This window comes from Agelaius tricolor, unplaced genomic scaffold (assembly GCF_023055355.1).
Source record: "Agelaius tricolor isolate 1412-34295 unplaced genomic scaffold, bAgeTri1.0.p SCAF_17, whole genome shotgun sequence".
Classification (NCBI taxonomy): Eukaryota; Metazoa; Chordata; class Aves; order Passeriformes; family Icteridae; genus Agelaius; species Agelaius tricolor.
In genome coordinates this window covers 11756630-11775254 of record NW_027269277.1, presented here as the reverse complement: position 1 = coordinate 11775254, position 18625 = coordinate 11756630, and the positions used below count along the sequence as shown (strand labels likewise).

General features: G+C 38.3%; 1 protein-coding gene across 4 annotated transcripts in view; it reads left to right on the top strand.

Annotated features, from left to right (window-relative positions):
* AMMECR1 (AMMECR nuclear protein 1) overlaps positions 1-18625 on the top strand; it is a 95625-nt gene that overhangs the window by 54554 nt on the left and 22446 nt on the right. For all 4 annotated transcript variants that reach the window (XR_011681575.1, XM_071442470.1, XM_071442471.1 and 1 more), the window contains exon 3: positions 3554-3664. Coding sequence is in view for 3 of the 4 variants with exons in the window: in XM_071442470.1 (XP_071298571.1) it covers positions 3554-3664 (111 nt within the window). In the remaining variant the exon portion in view is untranslated. The remainder of the gene's footprint in view (positions 1-3553; positions 3665-18625) is intronic.

Here is an 18625-nt window from a genome sequence, read left to right as displayed (position 1 = left end):
GTGGTGCTCTGCAAAACTGTTAACGCTGTTAGCAGCATGTTAGAGGTTCCTGGCACCACAATGAGAAGCTGAACAAATAAATTTCCGAGTCTGGTGGTTCAAGATAGCTCACTCCCAAGCTTGGAGCTGTTTTGCTTTTATGCTTAATCCTTAACTAAGTAAGAGAACTGCTTAAGGCTGATTATTAGAGCACTTCCTAGGGAAGTGCAAAGTCTGGTTTTGTGAATTTTTTCTTTAAACTAACAAACAACAGCATCTGCAGCTTTCTGACTACATCAAGAGGCAACCAGACAGAAAGGTGAGAGCACTCCACCCAGTATGCTCTTTGATTCCTGCGGGATATGTGGCTTCAAACTTCCTTAGGCAAAAAGAAGACTGATCTCCAGGATGCCATGCATATCCTTGCTGTACGTCCTTGGATAATAAGAAATCCAAGCATCTGCAACCTTTCCTGCTTCTTACTAAAGATTTTTAGATCTAACAATGTGTTGCTCAAAAAACTCTTGTTTGTATTTTAAGAAAAACAGGTAACAGATGAAATTTTTTTTTCAAGTGAAGATGAACTGATTTACTTAGCTGCTTTTGACATCAATATCTCTAGAGTTTGGGACTTCAGCTTCAAATTTGCAGTTATGTCAGATGGCAAGTTTATTTGTGGGTTATTGGCTTTAGAACACAACAAAAGAATTGCAGCCTTGAGGAAGATATGCTGGCAGCTGAAGCCAAGGATGCCAATAAAAAGCTAAATAACATCACTAGTAAGAAAAATACGCTTTTCTTCCCATAGCTTGTCTAGCTTCTGTGAGCAGGTTTTCTGTGGTCTTTGTTTAGTGTAAGACTAGAAATGCTCTCTGAAGATTTTGTATTAGGCTGTAAGAGTTAGTACTAAAAAGTAGCAGTCAGTGTTCCTAGTTCAGAGATGGAAGCATCAATTCAGGTGCAAGACCTTCCTCTGTAATTCTGTCTGCAGTTCCAAACATGGATGTTCAAGAAGGCAAATTTAAACTGGAAAAAAGTGTAGAGAAGAGATGTGATGGTCAGAATGGAAAGGTCTCCTTTTAGAGGAAACTGAATGAGCACATCCCACTCAGCTCAGCAAAGTGAAGTCTGAAGAGGCATGTGAATTATTTCTATAAATACTTTGGGGAATAATAACCAGGAAGGGAAAGAACTATTTAAACTAAAGGACAATGTTGGCACAAGAATAGATAGGTACAAGCTGGCTGGAAAAACATTTTGGCAGGAAATTGGAATGTTTTCAGAGGTTCTGAACTTCAGCAAAGTTTTGAGGCAAGCTTCAGATTTTTCATTTTGGGGAGTTTGTCACCATTATTTCTACTGCTGACAGTAGAACATGGATCATTTATGAACAGAATTATGTAATTATTCCTTACAATAGCAGGAGCCCTGAAGGTCTCTTTCAGCCTTATTTTTTGAATTTTAAGAGTTAGAATCCTCTTGGGTCGCTGACTGTTCTGAACCTGTGGTCCATATTACACTTTGAAGACATATGTGATGGTAATTGGGTAATTCTCTTTAGTAGGCTTAGATTTCCTTTGTAGACATCTTCACACCTTTAGTGGCTCCTGGGGAGCAGTACAGAAGTTGAAAGGTTGGAAAAACATCTTTAGTCAGACTTTGTGTTGTATGGTAAAATGGCTACCAGTGGTGATTGATTTACCCAACTCAGTCAGAACAGTAGGTTTATACTCCTACTACCAGTAGTACAAAAATATATGTATATAACTTTTACATTTTGTCTTGTACTCATTGACTAGGTACCTTCAAAGTGTAGGCAAATGTTTCAGTGCTATTTGACCAACAGTGAAGTTCCCTAGGCTTCTCTTGTCCTTTTAAAGTAGCAGTAATGAGGCACCTTAGAAGAAATTCAGTTTTGACAGGAAAGTAAATATGTATATGTTTCCTTGCATTACAGCCCTCCACTAAGTGTATTACAGCTAATAAATCTCATAATCCAAAGATAAAGGTCAAGAGAATAATCCTAAAGTCCATTTTGAGTCTTACTCATGCTTATTTCTGTTCAAGGAGAGATACTGTTTTCAGTGTCATTAAAATTTAATAATTATGTTGGTACCATTAAGGATGACTGGGATACCTTTCTTGAAAATGTAGTAAAATGCCAGTTGTTGATCTGAATGGAAAATAGTGCAACAACACACATTTTATTAAATGTTTGGTAATGGGCTCTTTTCGCTTTATGCTTTTCAGTACTTACTAAACAACTTTTAAAAAAGGGAGGGGGGTGGCAGTAAAAAAGAAATTAAAGGAAATCCAAAAGAAAACTATGACTTCAGCTTCCTCTTTTATTCATTGTCATTGAAAGAAGGGAACTTGTCCAGCTCAGTCCAGTGAGGAGGAAGTTGCTGTACCAGCAGGTGATAACAGGTTCTGGCGAGTGAGGAGAGGACTGGGTGCTGCTTTGTTAGTGCTGCAGACTGAGGCATTTCCTTCTCTGCCATCACAGGATAAGTATCTTGTGCCACACCAGATAAAGGAGATGATGTGGAAGGAGAAAAGGGATATGGACAGTTCCTTGAGAGTCCCAGAGTGCACCCATCCCTATGTATGGACCCCCAGGACAGTTACACCCATCTCTGCTGCACTGTGCAGTGCTGCAGGGACTGATCTCATATAATACAGTGCACTCTTCTCTTTGTAATGCACTTGGATTTGTCACCTTTCTAGAAAAAGTAAATTTTACATGTTTTTCTTCTTGAAACATCCCTGTTCATCTCAGTATTAGAAATCTTTGTGAGGGTTGGTATCCAGATGCCATGTGCTCTCCCTTCAGAAATTATTAGTGCAGTTTTCTCTTGCTTGTGTATTGATGAATGCAGTTCTCTAAAACTGCAAGGAAAGGTTTGGTCCCCAAGACTGTATGGTTCTCCTCTTTCTGATTAATTTAGTGGATGAATTGGTTTGTTACTAGTATTTCTTTGTAACTATCATGGTCATGTGTTCAACTTAGATTTTGCTCTACTTCTGGTCATTTTTGATATTTTTAAATGCTAACTTGGGATTCATGGAGAAAATATCCTTTCCTCTGGTCGTTCTTTAAGTTTAGAGGGTGTTCCTAAATTTTGTTGTCTTCTAAGGATTTCTCTTTCTAGCCAACAGTATTAGGACCAAAGTATTTGTGTTCAGGAGAATGGATGGCTAGTGTGGCAGGGGTATTTTTCTCTTCCATAAAGGGTTTCTTATATACAGATCTCTAAGGTGAGGCTTTTCCCATTCACAGGAGAAGGTTAATGGGTAAGGTACACTGAGCATATTGGATCTGTTGCCAGGCAGTTTCATTCTGTCCCTAAACTATTCCTGTAATCTTATTTTCTATTATATCACACGAACAATGTTTCTAGAACAGTCAAAAGAATTACAAAGGACATTTCTCACTGCTATGTCCTGTTCAGATACAGTAATTTTCAAGATTTGCCCCCTGTTGTCTGAAATGGAAGGGCACTGTTCCTGAAATTTCACACCAACTGTCAAAATTGCTCCTGTGATCACGTCTCTCTTTTCCTCCCTACCACAGCCCACTGTTTGTAACGTGGAAGATCGGTCGAGATAAGCGATTGCGAGGATGCATAGGTACTTTTTCTGCCATGAACCTGCATTCAGGACTCAGGGAGTACACACTTACTAGGTAAGAATTTGTTTTCTGTAGCCTTGACTTACATATTTAACTAGTCTGTTGAGGAGATGATAGGTGTGCTTTGGTTTGTTTTGGGTTTTTTGGCTGTGTCACTGTACGGGTCAATGAAAACCTGTGTCTCCTTTTGATGCTGAGAGTATTGTCTGGATATTTGACTGCTGGTGTCATGAGGCCATGCTTGCAGTTAAAAACCATAAGTTAAGCCTATTCTCATTTTATTGGTCTGTAAACTACTCTCCAGTAGCTTATTGTAACAGATTATTATGGTATTTTTCCAGTGTTCAGACAAATTTTAACCTTAGTAGTTAATGTCAGGCCAGAAGACCAGAAAGTCAGATTTGGGGATTATCCTATTCACACTTCTAAAACAGCAGGTATTCTCACCTCTTCTCCATCAGGTGCTTCCAATCAGCTGCAGTTAATTTAATGCTACAAATTTCCATTACATGTTACTCTTCAGATACATCCCAGCCCCTGAGTGGGAAGCTTCTGGATGAGGGAGGTAAGTGATGATAATCCTTCACTCCCTGGCAGCATAATCTTCATGTTTTGATCTACACCTAAATTCATTCACCTTAATATTGTTCCATTTCCTTTGCATAGAGTGAAAACTAATAAGTTTATCACTAGAGCTAGTAGCAAGCTTTCTACTTGTTTTTCTAAGAGTTTTCTTAAGTTTATTCTCTAAAGAATCAATGGAATTTTGTTCCTTTCAGCTACAATAGACTTTATTGTGCTTTAAAATAGAAGCTGCATTCTGGCATGTGTAGACCTCTAAAATTGTCATCACTTAAAATAATTAGTGCTTCCAGACCACTTTACATTTGAGGCTTTTGTCCGTTACAGGAACTTCCTCTTTGCTGTTAAAATGCCTTGTCCATTCTGGCATTAAATAATACTAGAATGGGAGATGTTCTTTTTTACTTGTCTCCCTTGTTAGTTGCAACCTGAAGTTCATTTCATGCTTCTCTGCTGAGCTTGAAGAAGATAACTGCTCATCTCCTGGAGCCCTTACAAACTTCTGAAAGACCTGGTTACCTTTATTGTGTTCAGTTTATTTATTATGCACTCTAGAATGTTTCTGCTTGTGTCCTTTAAAACCTCAGCATTCAAAATGGTCAGTGAGAAGAACCTTTTAATATATTCAAAGCAGTTTCTTTGTTGAGGGTTAAAAAGCTTAAAATCTTAACCATTAGTGAGTCAAACTGAATGAAAACCAACTTTCCCCCTGTACTGGAGAGTGTTTCATTTAGGTGTATGCTTTACAGTGCCTGATCAAGAGCAATGAGCTTGTACAGAAAATTTCCCCCTGAGGCTAGGAATAAGATGAGAGCTCAAGAAAATAGTTTTTGTTCCTCATAGATTTTTCCATTCTCACAAATCAGACAGGACTGTACACTTAAATACCTTTAAAACTGGTTATATGATTCCTGACTGCATTCTGTGAAAGCTGAAGTCAAAATACATGAAAAGTGATGAAAATTAAAGAGAACTGAAATAATTTCAGTGTAGCATTTACAGGATGGCCACATGCTGTGGAAGTTTATACTAGGCTATTTAGAGGACAGATCAATAATTTTCAAGATGAGGAAAATGGAACTACATACCAGCCTATTTTTTAAAAAAGTCTTCAGAAGCACATAAGTTGCTTTAAAATAAAATATAACATTTAGTGCATATTGGATTATGTTACCTTTTATGGTAAATCTTTTTTATGCTTATGGTACCTAAAATATTTCCAGGTTGCTTTATTTTTTCACATAACAACCAAACTTCAAATATGATCACTGGAATGTAGAGTTCATATGAGAATGTACAACAAAGGTGTTCCCTTCTATCAGTCATTATATAAAAAAAGAGAGAGAGGGTTACCTGTGATTAGTTTCCTTCTTGTGGTCAGTCTTTTCAGCTGTGGGGCTTCCAGAGGAGAGCATTTGAGGAATAAAAGAAACACCATTGAAGTGTCCATGGCTTTGAGAGTCTGGAGCTCGACAGGCCTCCCCAGGAAGGATTAGAAACTAGGACATTATAGCTTGCTCCAGCAGTATCTGGGCAATAGGCTGCTGCAGAAGACATGGCAATTCCTGAAAGGGAAAAACTTATTCAGGAAGGGCAGAAGTTAATCAACAAAGTAGGTAGAATGAGAATGGGCTCTACTGCAGAAAGTGGAACTTGACCAGGACTTTCAGTTGGCAATGCAGTCAGATGACTGCTGACTTTATTTTCCTTTGACACTTTTCAAAAGGGAGGCACTTTCCTTCAGTCATTTTGAAGATACAGTGTGGATAAACTGAACTAGATTGTTTATCTAATTAATTAATTTTTACTCTTTTCAGTACCTTCTGTGTAATTGTGGCCCAGCTTTCAGTGAGTTAAAATGGCACAAAAGAACAGCTGTTTTTAAATGCCCTGGTGCTTAGCAATCAAAATATCCACAATTCCCTTCACACATAATTTTATTGCAAATATGTTGCATAGTCCTTAGGATCACAGTAAATAAATTTTGTTATTTCTAGTGATCTCTGGCTGTATATCATATCCAGTGGTAGCATACACATCTCTATCTGCATACAGTAGTGTAGTTCCTTTGAAGCAGCATAATGATAGTTCATCTAGGAATCTGGAGTGAACAATTTGTTTCTTGGGACACCCCCACCATTCACTTTTTTGGGTCTGAAATCAAAAATGGTGGTGATCTGTGACCATTTTGAGCTCTGTAGGTTGTTGTGCTGATATTGCCAGTATGTTCTAAACAGGAAATTTATGTGGAATGATTCATCGTTAATTGGATGCATCTGCCTAAGTTCTGAGGAGGGATGAGAATACCCATAGTTAAAAAAACTATTACTGCATTCCTTATAAAGTCTACATGTTAAATTCAATTTTCTTTGCAGTCATATCAGTGAAACACAGGGGAAAGGATGTGTATTATTAAAATCTTCTACAGAACTTTATGGAGAGAGAGATTCAGACTTGGTGATTTGTATTTCATTTTACTAGGAGATAAACCATGTCCAAATGTTCTACTGTGTTGCATATTACATTTTAGAATGAAGAAATTTTACCATGGCTACAATAGTCCTTTAGACTGAATGTGTTAAATTGATTATCCCACCTGAATGCATAAAAATAAACCAACCCAGATTATGAAAAATACCTTATGTTTTACAGCTCCTTCAAGAAAATACTCTGAACTTGGAAGCAGGTTACCACAGAATTTCATAACAGGTTGATAAATTACTTTTTCATGTATTCTGTACAGCAGTAAGTCTTAGGTTTTGGCACTGAAGTTTTAAACTCCTGGTTTTATAAACTTGAGATATTGAACAAAATGGTTTCAGTTCTTTATTTTAGTTTTAGTTTTTTAATCTATTTCATAGAATTTGGCATAATATTTTATGCCTATTGGATGTGAAAGTATAGGTGCATAAATTTTTATCTCTGTGTTGGTTTAGCCCATTAAGGCTGGAATATGTATCTGGGGAGGGAGGTAGTAGAGAACAGGCAGGTGAAGGAAGATGTCACAGGGCAGAGTCTGCTGTCCCAGAAGAAAGTAGTGAAGAGACATTGGAGGACTCCAAGGCTTAAGTGTATTAACCTAATGGGTGAAAACTGGGTTTAACCCTCCTTCCTTTAACTAGCATAGACCTGTCTCTACTGACTGGATGATGTAATCAGATTTTTTGTTGTGTGTTCTACTTACCACTCCACCTGAGGGAAACAGGACTGCTGACACTCAGCTTAGATGTGGCTGATCAACAAAAGAAAACAAAGAGAAGCTGGGGATGAGAAGCACAAGGTGGAAGGAGATTAAACCTATGACCCAACTGTCTCATAAGTGAATTTGGGTGTACATCCATATGAGGATTTGGCTACTGCTGGCGTCAAGTACTGCTCTGTCCCTGTCAGCCATGTCAAGAGTCAGTCCTTGTTGTTGCAATACTGCCTGCTCTCTCTGTCAAAAACACTAACCCTTTCTTCCTAGTCCAGATTTTACCATCCAACTGTAAAATATAGCAGTACAGCTACAGCCAGCTAATTTAAGGGGTGAAATTGAAAAATACTTAATAACTGTTCACATTAAGATTGATGCTGGCTGTACTTGCTAAAAACTAGTGACAAGTTTTTGTACAGACAGGACAACTTCCTTCATGTATTTAGTTGAGTTTACTACTCTAACCCTGTAATCAGTCCCACAGGGCAGTGCTAACTTCCCAAAACCTTTACTGCCAAGCAGTGTTACTGTGGGTGTAGGTAGTCATTACCATTGATCCAGGGCAAAGCATACTCATTCATTTGACTGCAATTTTTTGAACTGCAGAGTTGGGGGAATTACATGTTTTTACAGTTATTGTGGCCTTCATTGTTGACAGGAGTTATAGATAGAAATAATTTGTCCAAATAACATCTCATGTAATATTTGAGAGCATATTGTTGCTTCTGTGTTGCCCACTGATAATACTTTGCAGGCTGTCTTGCTTTTGACTTTGATTTATACTTTACCACTGCTGAAGTTGGCTTTTTAAAATTCTGTTAATACACTGTCTGGTGGCCACCAGTGGAAAAATACCTGATAATTGTGAGATGAAGCTTACATCATCACACTTGTAATTAAACTCTGCAGAGAGCAGTGTAGGTTCATGACAGCCTGCACACACCAGGCTTATGCTGTTCTTCTATGTTCAATATTGTTTATAAAGTCAGGGAGCTTCCTTTCCATTTGTATGTGTATGTGCCTGTGAAAAGCAGGTGCCTGCTGGTCTCCTCTGAGTTCTCAGGGTTGCCTTAACTGAGGTAGAGAGCACAGATCTCCAAGTGAGAAAAGTTGGGGCCATATGTGCTGACATGATTCTGTGTCCAATTGAGTGAACAGACTGTGTACCACAGAGGGGTGTGAGAGGCCAGTGGCAATAACCCTCTGGAATGAGTAACTCCCACCTCCTGCTTTACAGCAAGTTGCAGTCATGAAGGGTAACATTTTTAGGGGGGTTCAACCTATAGAATCCACTAAGTTTTAAGAATAAAAATGCCCTACATGCTGTCAGCTGGGACTCCTCAGATATTCATCTGTCACATTGAATCATAGAATTGTTTACATTGGAAAGCACCTTTAAGGTCACCAAGTCCAGCCATTAACTCAGCACTACCAAGCCACCACTCCAGCGTGTCTCCAAGTGCCAACATGGCTTCTAAATCCCTTTAGGGCTGGGGACTCCACCACTTGTTTGGGCAGCCTGTCTCTATACTTGACAACCCTTTTGGTGAAAAAAATGCTTCCTAATAGCCAGTCTGAATAATGCCTGGTGCAACTTGAGGCCATTTTTTCTTGTCCCGTCACTTGCTGTTTGGGAGAAGAGGCTGACCCCACCTGCTCCAGCCCCCTTGCAGGTAGAGAGCAGTAAGGTCTCCCCTGAGCCTCTTCAGGCTAAACATCTCCAGTATAAGCAACTCTCAGTTACACCATCCCATTCCCTTACTGCATTACAAGGTTCTGTAGGAGTGATTTCAGAACATCCTGCATTCCTGGGGAGATAGGAAGTGGGGTGCCAAACTGACACTTAAGAGGGTGTACTGAGTGCTTTTCCCTCAGACCAAGGATGGGGGCTCCCTGGCCTAAGGAGAGTTCAAGAATGCTGAAGAGGTTGCAGGACTGCTGTTCTGCTAATTTGGGTCCCCCTGGGTTGGTGGTTGACAATGTTGCTGTGACATGGGCATCACCCAGTGCCCAGTATAGGGCAGGTTCAGCTCAGCTGCCAGGCAGCAGCAGAGGGAGGGGTTTCTTCTCATCACTTTGTAGCAATTTCATATCACCAGAACTCCTTAGGAAAAGAAAGAGATGTCTAAGCCAAAGCTGTGTTGGAAAGCCATTTGGAAATATATAAGTACTGAACATATTTATTACATACACGTGTATATTCATATATAACATATAATATATAGCACATATGTGTTCTGAGTCAGAACTGGGCTGAAGAATATTAAGGCAGTTCAGCATTCAACTTCACTTTACAAATTAGAAGATGTATATAGATATGTGTAATTTATCATGCTGTTGCCCTCCAGAGGTATTAATAATGTTGTATCTTAGAACTCCTTTTTGTTTTCAAAAATGCTTTTGTTAAAATATAAAATTGAGGTATTAGCACTGTGATCTTGAAGTTTTACTGATTACCTCTGTTGAAACTGAGGCAAAATTATTTTAACATATAGACATTTTGTACTGGCTCATGGATTTGCCTGCCATATCATCTGTATATAGATGAGATTTTACTGAAACTTGGAGCTGTTCATATTTCTAAATTTTATCCAAGCCAATAAAAGCTAGTTGCTTTGAGTCTGCTTGTAGACACTGACTTTACAAATAACAAGCACTTTAATTTGGATAAATCCTAAGATCTGTTCTAGTGGAATATATGTTTATTAGTAAAATGGTTTGTGATGTAAACCCACAATAACAGAAAGTCCAAATGAAGTATATAAATCTGAATTTATTGAGCCAGACTTAGTTACTCTGTGTGAGTCAGTTCAGTAAATAGGTCTGTAATGATTTTGTGCACACAGTGCCAGGTTGTTACTGCAGGGATCTGTTGTTTAACAGAGCTGTTTGCTGCCTTCTCTCAAAGGGCAAAGCTGAATACCATACTGCCTCTTTAAGTGGAAAAAAACCCCAAATTTTTGTTTTAATGATGGGTTAAATGCTTCTCCTTATTTTGTTAGGAAGGAAAAGCTTGTTTAGAAGAGAGGAGCATGCCCTAGGGAATATATGGTTTTTGCATATTGCATGCATTGAGAATGCAATCATTCTGCCTTAATTTTTTTATTTATTTAAAAATAAACAAGCAAAACAAAACTAAAAACCCTGGTTTTGTAATTGTTACTGTATTATTCCTGAGAAAAACCTTGCTAGACCCTTGGACCTAATGGTAGATGAGTCTGTTTCCTTAGCAACACTGCTTGAAAGAAAGCAAAGGAAAATGCCACAAATGGAAGGACAGTCCTTAGATTATTATCTTTATGAAAGGAGGAGAGCATAATGATGCTCTCCCAAAGCTTTTTCAATAGAACCAGGGTTATCAAATATTGATAACCATTTTACTGTTTTGCTGGGAAAACTGAATTATAGAATATGAATGCTTCGGGACAGGAGAATGCATTACTGTGTTTTGTAGAGTGAACTTACTCTTGGAGTTGACTGTTTATGAAAGGTATGTGAAAATCAAGGAAAAATACATTTTATAATTAAAAATTACTACAGAATTGCTGTATCTGATAAAATGGCTCAATGAAATTTAGAGGGAGTTCTGCTGAGGCAAACATAAGTTAGAGGTCTCAGCAGTAGAATTTGGTGTAACTAAGGAAATGGCCTTATTTGAAATACTTATTTCATCTTCTTATTTAAAAGACATGCATTAAAAATTGGGAGTTTCAAAAATGTACTTTTATAAAATGCATGCTTAGAAAAAGACATGCTCAAGCAAGATAACTTTCATTAGTTAATGTAACTTGTGGTATTTGGAATAAATCAGATGTTGCTGGAATTTGATTGAACTGGTGCTACCCAGCAGTTACTCAGACTTTCCAGATGGGTTTCAGGGAGGAGCCATCTCATTTGTGACTCCAGTCTTTCCCATGATGATCTTGCATTTCATGTTCTTCCCACACAGTCTCCTATTACGTGAACAAAATGATGTATGCCCTGTAAGTTCAAAGACAGAGTTCTTGTTGAGTTGAAACACTAGTTTGGTTCTAAGTCAGATATTTATTTGTCTTTGGATATTACTTGACAGAAGTGTTAGGGAGGGAGGGTGGAGGTAGGGGAACTGGCCACCCTGGCTTTCCTAGGAAAGCTCTATAGTGCCATGACTTACTTTTCCTTTACTAGTGCAGGTAGTTGTTGGTACTTTCATGGGTTTTAGTCAACTTTTTAAATCTCTTTATATGGTAGTCTTAAGGGGAACATCATCAAACATTGCCTAAAAATCTTTTATAATAACATTTGCTGTCTTTTGAGACTCTTGGTGACTTAGTGATTTCTGAAGTGCTGCAGAGGTGTGCTGAGCTGTGGGCCAGTGCTGCAGAACACAGGATAGGACTGTGCTCACAGCAGGCACAGGCATAGGTGGATTGTGTCTCAGAGCACTAACATTGCAAAGAAAGGATTTGTCTATTTGGAAACAGGACAGAATGGAAAAAGTTGGCATAGAAGTTCCCTGCTTGTGGGTGAGTTTTTCCTCTGTCTGTTCTCAGCTCAGCAGTTGTTAATTTTTAAAATAGAGCAAGGTGTGTTTTCCACAACTGTCTAGTGAGGGTAGTGAAACATCCCACTGCACAGACTGGCCAGTGCTTACATGTAATAAATATGAGACATCCCAAGTAGGACTCTGGGAATTGAGGTGCAGCTGTGGTATATTCCATAGCTTGCCCAGTAGAAGTACACTTGGGCTCAAGGAACTGTTTTTTACTGAAATCTGATGTTTCAATACCAGTTAGCAGAGATTAGGCAAGGTCACAGGAAAAAGAATTGTCTCATGCTTACAAGCTGTTAAAATCTTTAAGCTCTGCAGCTTTGTGTGGGAGGCGCTGTGGGAAAGGAGTCTCTATTAAAGTTTTCAGTCTGTCAGCACCTCCTCCATTTAGGTGTTTTCTGATGCTTCCTTTTAAGACTATAAAGAAGAAATAGCACAAACTGGGTGTGGGGAACTGGGCTCCAAAAGCCCTTGTTATCCCTGTTCACTTTGACACAAAGATGTTGAAGCTTTTGAAATTGTTTTTTACCATTTTCCATAGACCAGAGTAATGAGAGTTAAAATGCTCTTGTAAACTGTAGCAGTGTTTTCTGGAATTTTTAAATAGTACTGACAGATACCTGTTTCTAAAATTTGTTCCTGTTGACACCAGGAAGAAAGAAGTTATGTCCTTTACAAGAGCTGTGCAGTTAAGATGGAGGAAAAGCTCTTGGAAGAAGAAGAAATAGCCTATCCACTGCTTGGAAGTCTACAGGCAGCCATATAAATGCTGAAGAATGTCTGAAGACATCTGAAGTTAAGCACATTTCTGAGGTAGTCCTAAAGTCTTAGAGGCCCAATGACTGCACTGTTTCAACTTCTATCATGTGTGTATTTGTGAGCAAGTGACTACGGAGTGGGGAGGGAGAAACAACACACAGGAAAGTCTTGAAAGATTTCTTGAACTTCAGAGGTTACAAGTGACTGGAGTTTTACTGCAGTTCATTGTAGGGGTATATATACTTACCTGAAAATAACCAGGTTTTTCTTTTCTAACATTAATTAAAAAATATAATATTAGGAACAGAAGCACTCCAGGTTTGTCTCTTTGGATTGCAGAGGCACTTTTCAGATTCTGCCATTTTCAACTGTACTCCTTAGAAAAGTGTATGGAGGGCTATATACACTCTAAATTAGTGTATATTTGTGATAGCCTCTATTCTAGAAACAAACTGAATGTACTTTGTTTATTTTTTTAGCTCTGTAAATAACTGTGTGTTGATGCAGTTCACAAAGCATCAAATGCTGTGAGAGTATGTAAATAAACCATTACCTAGGAATATTTGTGGTATAACCAAAAAATATTTCTAATCTCAAAGATTCCTACCTTTGAGTTTTCAAGACTTTTAATTAAAACTTTTCTAAATATACTTATAATTTACATGTGGAGAATAGCTTTTGATCATGGTGGAGAAGAGCTTTTTTTGGCCATCAGTACAAATTTCTGTAGGACTGGTAACACTCAGTTCTTCAGGCAAGGATATTTTCTGTGGGGGAATGGTGACATGTGCCTGTGTCGTAAATATAATACGTAGGCTACAGAGTGTCAGCTCACATGCTTAAATTTAGGTTCCCTGTTCCAGTGCAATGCTATAATCTTTATTTCTTAGTGCAGATTACTTGCATTAAAGGGTCAGTTGTCAGGCAAGCAGTCTCTCAGGTTGGAGAAGTACAGTATATAAATAACTCCCACAAGAACTTGGGGAACTGGTGCAGATGTTAAGAAATGCTCTGCTGAGCCTGGGTGCAGCTCCTGGGAACTTCTCATTTGTCAGAAGCTGCAACCCCAGCTTCAGTGAAAGAGCCCTTTGTGATCCTGGAAATTCCCACAGTTGTGGTTTAAGTCTGTATATTAAATCAGGTATTGCAAACTTCTGTCAGCAAGGAATGGTGACTTTATTTTTACTGTATTTTTCAGTTCATTGGAATTCCCTTAGTTCTGATTCTACAGGGGAAAAGAAGAAAAGCTCCTGGGTTGTTTTTTTTTTTTGAAAAGTACAGCTTTCTGGTACTTCTAGTTCACATAATTGTATGACTTCTATAATACCACAAACTGAAATAGGTGTCAAACTTCTTGTAACATGCAATTAGTTTGCTACTTTAGATACCAGCCTAATTGTAACATTCTCAGTGCTTTACTGATAAATAAAAGCAGATTAGAAAAACATTCACACTGGTACATGCAAATGGTATTTCTTACTTCAGGAGACTCTTAATTTCTTTCATTTAATGTTGCTTAAGTAATAATGTAGAATAAAAATTATTTCGTATGTAACAAAAGGTTAAGCAAGTATTTTCTTCAAATATTGGCTTACATCCCATTTAACTGAAGTGTCAATGTAAAGCCAAAATATAATATGACTCAATTGTACAAATGTTGAAAGAGATATGTCTGTATGAAAAAAAAATGTTCTGTGTGCATATGTGTACACATTTAATAGCTTCAGTTCTTATTGAATTAGAGTTAAAAGAGCTGCTTGTGTTATCTCTAGGCAGTTACTTCCAGGTATTGTTGTTAAAGCCTCACATGTAATGTGTTCGTTTGGCCATGAAGAAAAAATGCTTGTTATATAAGTGAACACAAAGAGGAAAAGGAGAAATGTAATTTTAAAGTAATTGAGAGGTCATTGTAACCTTGGTTCTACAGCAGGGCATCACTGCTTTTCACCAGAAATATTTTACATGCTCTGTCAAGAAATTGATGCTGGTTTTGTTTCTGTTCCAGAAACTTCTGCACGATTTGCAAGCTGGTTAGCTGGCCCTTTCTCATCTGTGCTGAGGATGCATTCTGCAGTTTGCTCACTTAGCTACAGAGAGGCTTTTTTCCTTTGACCTAGACTGCTAATCCCTCATTGCAAAGAGCAGCAGCTGTGCTTTGTCTGTGGAGGTCTCTGCACTGCATGCAGCCTCGTTTGCCAGAGCCACCCCTCTTTGTGTGCTCAGCTTTTTCAATCACTGAAAGGGTGGCTTTCTGGTTTGTTGCTCAGAAAACCCTCTTCAGGTTTGTAGAAGTCTACAATGTATGTTCTTTTTTTCTTTTTTTTTTTTTTTCCCAAAAATGTGAATTTCCAAGTGCTGTTACATATGATTTCACAAGTCTGTGTTTGACTAAAGCATTCCTGACATTCAGGAGATGAAACATTTCATGAGTCACTTTTTAAAAAGGTGATAATCTATTTCCATTTAAATATTAGCCACTTTAGATAGATGTGTTGAATTGTATCTCTGATGGTATGATTATGACTAAACCAATATTTTGTGTGTCCCCACTGTATCCTCATTTAACATTGAATAGTTGGGCTTCAGCTGGTCTTGGTACAAGTCCTGTAGTTAAACATATGTGGCAATGCAAGATGTTCATGGTAGTTAAAAGCTGAATGGACACATGGACAGAACAATCCTTTCCTGGTTTAGGCTTTACTGCAGTAAAACTCTACTACTTTCAAGGCAGAAGAATTTGGCCTGTAGTAGTTTCTCTAAGAAAATGTGATTTAAATGCATTCCTTGAATACTTGAGTTTCTGAGGCTACAGACAAATGTAGCCTAACCTGGACCTTTGCCTTTATTTCAGAACTTCTTTATAATTCCACTTCGCCTGTTTTTATTTGCTACTCAAAACTTGGTTTAGAGTGAAAAACATATACAGAGTGGCAGCTGGAAGACTTGGAACTGAGTGTACTGTTTAGCTGAGCTTGCAAGCATTCTGTTGCTTGGGCATCTTGACCTTAGATAAGAGGGGTTTGTGAGTGCCCCATCCAGGCAGTTCTGTAAGCTGAGTAGGTTGCAGGTGGTACAGAACGTGCCACCCCAAGTAGGCAGAATTGTGACAGGAATCTGGAAGGAATAAAAGGATGAAATCGTGACCCACTCTCATGAGTGAGAGAGAAGTGGCAGAGTTGCTAAAAGGAGAACAAGAAGATGGTTTACAGGCAACTTCTTTGTGTGTGGAAGGTAGAGGGAAGGAGATGCAGGATGCAAAGCTTCCAGATATATAGAATGTGTTTATGTATCTGAAACATACTCTATTCATAGCTTGATCTGCTAATGAGATTCATATATGAAATAAAAACCTGCACACGTACAAAATGAACAGAAAAAAGCCTTTTTTGTTGCCTTAAACAGGGATTGAATTCTGTTGATGCAGCAGTTCTGATGGCTGCATTCTAGAGTAGCATCATGATAGTGGGAGCAAATGCCTAGAAACCAAAAGTCTCATGAAGTAAGGAGAGACCATTTCTTTCCCTGCAGTCTTGTTACATGTGATGTGCCACAAGGGACTCATCTTGTGCTTATCTTTTACTTTATTTATAAAAACACAGAATTAGTAAGATGCTATGAGCTCATTTATCATCCTCTACACTGACAACACTCAGATCTGCATCCCTCTGCAGATGTACTTGCAGGATGTGTAAGAGATTGTTTAGCTAAAAACCAGTTGGTTTGAACACAATCCAAGTTAAGTTGTGATACTGATGGAACACACCTTGGGAAACAAGCCAGGATATTATTCTGTGTTCTGTATTTTGAGTGGTCATATTCCAGTCTGTAGGCAGTGTGGACCTTGGGTTACTCTCAGTTTATGTGTTGTTTGAAGAATTTCAAGGCTGGATCCTGTCACTTTTTGTTTCTCAGAATATATTTGCTAATGCCTTCATATTTCAGCATATTTTCTTGTCTTAAGCTTTTTCTATGAACCATTTACTACAGGACCTCATGTAAGAAAATATGATTGAACAACCTGGTCTGGTGGAAGGTGTCCCTGCTCACAACAGGGGGTTGGAATTAAATGATCTTTAAGGTGTCTTCCAGAGCTATTCTGTGATTCTGCAGTATTTGTCTTTCTGCATTGATTTACTGCATAATCTACCATACCTTTTGCTTTCCTTATATTGAACCTGATTATATATATTTAATTTGTCCACTGTGATTTCAGAGTCCTGATAGAAACAACTTGCCAGTGTTTGTGGCAAACAGTATACTGAAACTGAGCAATAAAGATTCAACTATCATATTTTTATATAAAAATACAGTGCTTCTGGTGACAGAAGAAATGTTGAGAAAATGAACTAATCTTTTGTTCTAGAATCTCAGCAGCATAATTTAAAGAGACCCTTTTTTTTACAAGCTGCAGGAATTTGAAGATGTAAATGTTTATATTATCTTCCTGTATTTATATATAACTACATTGTGACACATTTAGAAATGTTTTTCTGTATGTACTTAAGATGAGGTCTTTTCAAAGTTCATAATAAATTAAAAATACCTCATTAATTTGTTCTTTTATAAAATTATGGCTTGAATGCAGCTTTAGAGGGCGAGCAATATTTGTGAATTGCTTAAATGAGAGTTGAACTCAGCTATTATGTGGCCTCAAAGATTTTTGTCTTGACTTCAGTATCTGTTTTGTTGTAAAATAATGATCTTAGGTCAATATTGAGAGATGTGCTGGAGATACAAAGAATTCTAGAGATTTCTTTTTATGTTCCTAGAGATTTGAGTGCTTTATGTTGCTCAAGCTGCGTGGCTCTAAGTGTAATTGAGCAGTTCATTTTTGTTCATTATCTAAACTTTGCCATCTGCTGGAAAGCCTTTTAGTGACATTATAATTTAGTCCAGTTGGAGCTCAATTAAGGTTTTCTGACTAGTCTGTTATCATGTATTCACCAAACAAAAGCCTACACACCAAACCCTGGTCAGTTTTGTTGCTCAGTTTTTAAACAAGCGTCTGGAATCACTGTGACAAGCCTACTGTGTTATACTGGGAGAACATTTGAAGTGCTGTGGGTTTAGTTTTTATGTAGCAAACCAAGACATTTCTGTGGAAATTGAAACCTTTCAGCTTCTTGAATGTTTGACACAAACTGTCACGCATTTTTGAATTCCATTGTCATTTATCCCAGCAGGATGCAGGGACAGGTGAGGGACAATACAGGAAAAGGCAGAAAAGAAGCTGCCCCCAATGAAGAAACTCGTGTGTAGAGCTGCTGACCTAATGTTCCCTTGTAGTCAGATGTTTGGGGTCTGTGCTGGGCAATTCCCAGTGCAGGCAGCTGTGGGGTGGTGGATGTCCCAAACTGCCTCGTGTGTTCCTGCAGGATGGAGTGGATGGAACAAGGAGCTGCACATCTCCACCTCCAGCTAGGCAAGTGCACAGTAACTGCTCACTCTGGGCTGTTGTGTGCTCCAAGCTGTCCCTCCCTCACTGCCCTGTGTGATGGGAAGATTTTGGATTTAGCACACCTCTGTCAGGGTATAGCTCTGAGCTGTTACTGAAGCTTTGCTGTGTCTTGAAGTTAACGTAACTGAAGATTTTTTTTTCTGATGTAATAGGGTGTATTGATTGTATAGTAATGCAAAATGATACCTCATGCACTGTAGGACTAAAACTGTGAGAAAAATGGAGTCTTTACCTTATTTGGCCTTTTGAAAGGCCAGTAAGTCCTTTATAACCACAGAAGCACTATAGTGTAAGATTTCTGGTTTCAGGAAACAGGAAGTTAAAGCCATAGAAACTTGACTCTTATGAATGTAATCAGGAACCTACAATATCACTTTGTGGATCTTCTTAGCTTTAACTGAACCTTTTGCTGGGAGCAGGTTGCAAGTGCTGTGACTTTTCTGATCCTACTTTTCCACTTGAAGTCCATAACAGCACGTACACAGAATT